Raw genomic sequence first — 7,016 nt, forward strand, 5'->3', positions numbered from 1 at the left:
ATAATGTAATATAAATATATATGTATATATATATATATATTTTTATAAATTAATTACAAATATATATTTTATATTTTAAATGATCAATAAATACACATTCGAAATATTGTTGTAATCGTGTTAGACACTTTTTACGCTCCTGTCCGAAAATGTTAGACGAAAATAAAAAAGAGTCACGCGAGAATGAGATTTTGCTGAGTATGTATTCCGGGTTTCGATCCACGAAAAAGCCAAGTTAGTTTTATTTTACAATCCATCGATCCCTGCGACACGGGGGTTGGGGAATATCGTAGCTTTTCGAGACGGAACTAAGGAGGAGGAGGAGAAGAGTCTACAGATGGTGGTGGTAGTAGTGATGATGGTAGTGGTGGTTGTGATGGTGATGGTGATGGTTATGGTGGTGGTAGAATCCTTCAGGAGTCTCTTATAGAAAGGGGAAGTAGTACATAAGGGTCCTGAACCGTCGCCTGTCAACTAGTGTTTTAAAACTTTCTGACAGTCTACAAATTGACTCGCTCAGTTCTTTTTAAAAGCAGGACTAAGCTCGACCAATCAGAATACATACCTTCACCCTTCCCATATATATATATATAGATAGGTACTCCATTGACTTTTTTCTTACGATAAATTCGAAAATCACTTTTATCTAATTCTTATATACATCAATAATAATAATATCTATATGCATAATCAAAATAACAAAGTAAACGAAAGTGCACGTTTAACATTAATCGAAATAAAAACCTTTTTTCCCGTTGACTATTATTATCCCTATCACATTTATAAGTATATAAGAAAAAAGTTGACAAAATTTTGGCCCTTTTATTTTTTATTATACAAGATATATACCCTAATACCTATATTCCTAAGTATTATATATATATACATGTGTATACTGCGAAAAGTTGACAAAATTTTGGCCCTTTTATTTTTTATTATACAAGATATATACCCTAATACCTATATTCCTAAGTATTATATATATATACATGTGTATACTGCGAAAAGTTGACAAAATTTTGGCCCTTATTTTTTTTTATACGAGATACACGCGTATTCCCATCAGTTCCCTCACTTACTATGACTTCGAATATGCTTGCGTGAGATTTCAATCGGCTAAGTTTAAAAGTATTTCGACGTAAAGCGAGATCCATTTTTCATATTTCTCTATGCACAGAAATGTTCACTCTATCTTTTTCTTTTTCTTTCTTTCCCTTCCCTACCCTGTTTCCTTCTCTCTTTTAAGGTCGAGGGACTGTTCCGTTTGATACACTCTATTAGTCACATCTTTCAACTGATTTATCGTTTTTCTCGTATTATTATACATTTTTCTTTTTTTTTTTCTTGCCTTTCTATTTGTAAGAAGGATATCTATTCTGCGTAGGAGAAAACGAAATATATATATAAAGAAAGAAAGAGAAATACGATAGTTCCATTGAACGAAAAGAAAAATATCATCAATGATTATTACGCGTTATTAACTTTAAAAAATTCTACAAGAAAGTATCGTAAATTGCTAGGGAAAATAGAAAAATGGTAATACGTTAGTTGTTTGCTAATAAAAATGTCTTGGTTATTGATCAAATATATTTCATATTGAAATGTATATTTTTACGTAAACGAATAGTATATATATATATATTACTCAACTATATTATAAAATGATTAACTCGAGAGAAATAATGCAAATAAATTATATTAAATTGCTTGTGAGATTTTTGTGAAAATTTTATGGGGCACGTGTCCGGTGCTTGAAATAAAACCAACGGAAAAAAGAATTGCTTTTTGAAATTAAAAAAAAAAACGAAAAAATGTAACTTGTTTTCCTAATCGTTTCTAATAACGTAAAAAAAATGATTCTAATAATGTAAAAAAAAAAACTAAACGCAGTCTGTTCCTTATTTTTCTCCAGGCATATGATATCGATACGAGGTAACAAAAGTATTTGAATAATTCGTTGTTGATGAACAATGAATAATAATAAATAATTGTATTAGTTTCATGTCGCGTTGTTCAAAGAATCGTAAGATGGTAAATCGTTAGATTGTTCAGGCATCGGTTGTTGATTAACCATAAGATTCGTCGATACGTAAGACGGTGATTTAGCTGGAACTTGGTTGGTAATAAGATTTTCGGATGTTTGTGGGACTGGATTTTCAATTGGTATTGACCATTCTTTACGAGCACCATCCACGATCATCCAGAAGTATATATTGATTACTAACAATTAATGAATTTATTTATATACACGATTAACCGTATTATTATTATATATACATAATTGTATAATTACTTACTCAGATAAATGCAACAAAATATTACGTATAGCGTGAATTTTTTAAATATATCGTAACCTTCTTCCAACAATTGGATACTCAGAAATATTGTCTGATCTATTATGTTAATCATTTGGAAATATAACCATGGTCCGGCATACTTAGATTCTCTCTGTAAATATATACGCGGAAGTTTAGCAAGATCGTTAGCGGAGTTTAGACGAGGTCGTGAAGGTCGATACGTGCCAAAAATACTTTATCGAGTTATAAAGAAGTTACACTATGTATTTGATCGATCCTATACACGCGTCGTCATCCAAGGTTTCTCTTTATTGTTAATTTTGTTTTTTCTAATACTACTACTCACCACGGTAGTTCCGTAAGCAAGATACGCGCTTGAAAAAAAAAACAACAAGCTGTATACGATTATAGTAGAACAAGCAATGACGATTATTTCACCTGTGAACATTTATTTTTATAATAATATTGATATATATATATATATATATATATATATTAGTTATAATATAATCGTTTTGTGATCATTTAATAATTACTACTTACATGAATCATTTAATTGAATATGTTTGAAGATAGATGTCCAACTCAAGCCAAGGGGAGCCCAGGATTCGAGAGTTTTAAAGAAATCACTTTCGGGAACTTTTATTAATAGTTGACTCGTAAAAACATTTATTAGAAGTATCGAGAATGCCTAAAAAAAACAGAACAAAATGTTACAATCTATTTATCTTTATATTCAATAACGTTCAATAATCGATTGTATAGATAAGGAAAAAAAACAATTGGAAAAATTGATGATTTTTTTTGGTATAAAACACAAAGTATAATATTAACTTACCAATGTATAAGTGCTGATCATTCTCGACGCTATAGTTAATCCCATACAACACAACGAATTCCACATGATAGAAATGATTTTTAATTGATCGATGAAACGAACAGTTTAATATCAAGCAACTTTTCATTAAACGCGTTTCACAGTTGATTTATCCTTTCGTTGTGTCGATCAGAAGCGACACTTGTTCGATTGTTGGTGAAAAAAGAAAAAATGTAAACACACATGGTCTGAGGTAAACATACGTTATTAACTACAATACAACGATCATTTACTATCTATGTATGTCTATCGTACGCTCACAAAACACTTGCATATGTGCTCTCTCTCTCTCTCTTCTTTTTTTCTCTGTCGTGACAATTTTTTTTTGTGTGAATATTTATTCGTTATTTATATCTTCACGTCACATCACTCATTTGTTATTCCATGCACTTAATTTTATATCTAAAGATTTAAAAAAAAAAAATAAACTACTTGTTGATATTCAAATATAACGATGAAAGACCAATAGAAGTGTTCCGCTAATATTTAAAGGCGCGAATGGTCGAACGTGTCATTTTCTATTATTGTCTTATACTCTTAACTATTGAATTTATACTAATCGATCGTAATGTATTATATTAGCACAAACAACGTCGAAGCAGTTTGTTCCATTAAGAGATAACACCGCTACGCAATTGCGTAATTAATCGTGAATATACATAATTATGTTACGACGTTGCAAAGATCAAAATCGTGATAAAGGAAAAATTTGATTGGAGAAAATAAAATGCGATATGCTACGTTCGATAGTATCGAACTCGTAAATGTTTTCACGCATGCGCATTACGCGTATCGTCGTTCTGCTTGCAGTGTACTTGTCCGTAACACGTGACTACCAAACGCGTTAGATAGAAAAGGTTATGTAGCCTCGTGTTTGTTTTTGACGTGCATTCTTATGTCTTTTTTTAAGTGTATTTTAATGTGCTTTTATTCAATTGTCTACTCTTTTTTGTTGTATAATATCGAACAATGACCGTACAAGAAATGGATATTTGTTTAAACATCTCAACAGATCCTGGAGTTGGTTTACCTAAAAATGTAAGTAATTTTTAATTAAACTTAAGTTATGTTTGCGTTGAGGTTTATTAAAGAAACATGTATGTATTTAGAAAAAGAAGAAACCTAAAAACTTTGTTAAAAGATTGACGAAAGAATCGGTAGGTAAAAAAGAAAGTAAAACGAGCAGTGAATCGAACAATATTTTGTCTAATCAAAGTGGAGGAATTAAAAGAGTTAAACAAAAAGCATTGGCAACTATAGTTGCCAAGAAATTACAACAAAGTAATAGTATCAATAATTCTCAGAATACACAAAAATTATCTAATTCTCAGTTTAAGTTAAAAAATAAAAGCAATGCGCTTACAACTGCAACAAATAAATTAGATAAAATACCTTCCGCTACAAATACACAGAGTACAGATTCTGCTAAGATTGTAACGGAGACAAATAATGCTTCTAATGAGCCAGTCATATCGTTTGTTAAAGTTCCCAAAAAATCACTTAATAAAACAGTCATCGCAAAGAAAAGAAATGTAAGCGAAGCTAGTTCAAAAAAGTCTTTATCTGAAATATTTTCCAATCAGGTAACAAAAAAGAATATAGAATCAGATTTGTCAGATGTAACTTTAAATGTTAAAACAGATGACAATGATATGACTCAGACAGCGCATGAGAAATCTACTATAGAACAGTTTCCTAAAAAATTTGATCGGATAAAGCAATCAAGGAAGTTAGATACAAATTTAAACAGTAGGAAAAAGAATCAATTTAAGGGTATTATAGATCATAAAGGAGAAAAAAATGAATCTTCCAATAAAACTTATCAAAGTTATAAGAATCAAACTGGGAAAAGCTCTTCTTTATTTAAAAATAATCCAGAAGTTCCAAATATTGGACAGAGACTTGTAAAACCGATTAGTGAAACAGTTTTCACAAAAATTAATTTTTCGGATCTCGACGTACATCCTTTTATGGTTAGTAGTAATGTTGATAGAATAAAGTATTTCAATTTAATATTATAATTGAATATATATTATATCTATTACTTTTATATTAAGGTATCAAATTTAGAACAAAATATGAACATTACTAAAATGACTACTGTTCAACAAATGGCGATTCCTCAAATATTTTCTGGGAAAGATGTTTTAATCAGATCTCAAACTGGATCAGGGAAAACATTAGCATATGCTATACCAATTATTGAATGCTTACATAAAATAAGACCCAAATTAACAAGGAGTAGTGGTTTAAGCGCATTAGTCGTTGTACCTACAAGAGAATTAGCTTTACAAACTTATGAGTGCTTTTTGAAATTAAGAAAAGTAAGTATTAATATAAGTTCATTTATCAAAGATAGAAGTATACCTTTTGTATTCATTTCAAAATGTTTATCTTTATTGTTTGCTCTATTATCACAGCCATTTACATGGATTGTGCCAGGTTATTTAGTTGGTGGAGAAAAAAGAAAAGCAGAAAAAGCTAGATTAAGGAAAGGTTGTAATATTTTAGTCGGTACTCCTGGTAGATTATTAGATCATATTAGACATACAGAAGCTTTAAAATTAGTTGATGTTAAACATTTTGTATTGGATGAAGCTGATAGAATGTTAGATGCCGGATACGAGAAAGATATTGCAGGGTAAAATATTATCTTATGAAATCATTTTATATAGATTATAAAATTCTTAGAATATTTATATCTTCAAATTATATTTTTAGCATAGTCGACGCTCTTAAAGGAACTAATATTACATCAGATAATTCAAATTATAATCCTATGGAAATGTTAAAACAAAATAGTAGAAAAGTTTTCACAGATGAAGAAACAACTCTTCCAGAAGAAAATAATAAAAAAGAACAAAGTTCTAATGATAATGAGGAGACATCAAAGTTTGAAAATAATACAAATAATGATAAAGATAATATAAAAGATTTAACTAGACAAGCATATCACTCGAACAGTGAAAGTGAGTCTGAAGAAGATGATTTTCCTGTAAAGATAAAGAAAAAAAAAGAGAAAAAATCTTGTATAAAACCTATAGAAGAAAAAGAAGAAAATTTAAAAGCATCTAAAGATCTCATGCAAACTCTGCCAAAAAGACAAACAATTCTTTTATCCGCAACATTAACTCAAGCAGTGGAAAAATTAGCTGGATTAGCTATGCATAATCCAGTATTTGTTGATGCAGCGAAAGAAAATCTAGTAACATTTGGTGGAGATGAAGATCAGATTAATGAAGACTATGCAGTCCCTCAAAGCGTGCGTCAAAGTTATGTAGTAACTCCACCGAAATTGCGAATGGTCACTTTGAGTGCTTACATTGTCGATAGATGCAAGGTAAACAAAATATTACATACAAATAATAATTTATATTAATAAATTTTGTCATAATCATAATCTTTTACAATATTCCTTGTATTATTTGATAGCAATCTGGGCACAGTAAAATGTTAATTTTCATGGCGACGCAAGACATGGTAGATTATTATACTGAAATTTTATCAGTTATATTAACTAAATCGACTGATGAGGAAGACGAAGAATCCGACCCTCTTGTAGATGTAGAATTTTTAAAATTACACGGTAGCATGAGTCAAAAGGAAAGGACGGAAGTTTTTAAAAACTTTAGACTAGCAAATAGCAGTGTTCTACTATGCACGGTAAGTTATATGTAATATTCTTCATTTTATTTATTAATTTTTATTCAATATCAATTAAAAATGAACAAACTATCGTTTAAATATATATATTTCTTATTTTAATATGTCATACATATTAATACTTCAAAAGAAAAAAGAAACATTTATTTTGCAAGTCCATTATAATTAGTTTTTCGGTA

At 29.6% G+C, this 7,016-nt stretch overlaps 2 protein-coding genes across 2 annotated transcripts in view; one reads left to right on the plus strand and one right to left on the minus strand.

Moving 5' to 3' along the window:
- Window positions 1-1,332: 1,332 nt before the first annotated feature.
- LOC106790338 lies at window positions 1,333-3,785 on the minus strand. Its single transcript, XM_014755151.1, has 5 exons — window positions 3,136-3,785; window positions 2,841-2,988; window positions 2,644-2,735; window positions 2,298-2,448; window positions 1,333-2,220 (listed from the first exon to the last, which is right to left on the minus strand). The coding sequence occupies exons 1-5, from the start codon at window positions 3,199-3,201 to the stop codon at window positions 2,000-2,002; spliced, it is 678 nt and encodes a 225-aa protein (XP_014610637.1). The 5' UTR covers window positions 3,202-3,785; the 3' UTR covers window positions 1,333-1,999.
- Window positions 3,786-3,994: 209 nt separating this feature from the next.
- Window positions 3,995-7,016, plus strand: part of LOC106790341 (probable ATP-dependent RNA helicase DDX31) — a 14,382-nt gene continuing 11,360 nt past the window's right edge. The window contains exons 1-6 of the mRNA XM_014755155.1: window positions 3,995-4,212; window positions 4,284-5,147; window positions 5,232-5,498; window positions 5,595-5,815; window positions 5,896-6,514; window positions 6,607-6,837. Coding sequence (XP_014610641.1) covers window positions 4,144-4,212; window positions 4,284-5,147; window positions 5,232-5,498; window positions 5,595-5,815; window positions 5,896-6,514; window positions 6,607-6,837 — 2,271 coding nt within the window. The 5' untranslated portion in view covers window positions 3,995-4,143. The remainder of the gene's footprint in view (window positions 4,213-4,283; window positions 5,148-5,231; window positions 5,499-5,594; window positions 5,816-5,895; window positions 6,515-6,606; window positions 6,838-7,016) is intronic.

The sequence above is a fragment of the Polistes canadensis genome, unplaced genomic scaffold, assembly GCF_001313835.1.
Source record: "Polistes canadensis isolate GaletaPanama2010 unplaced genomic scaffold, ASM131383v1 scaffold_231, whole genome shotgun sequence".
Lineage (NCBI taxonomy): Eukaryota > Metazoa > Arthropoda > Insecta > Hymenoptera > Vespidae > Polistes > Polistes canadensis.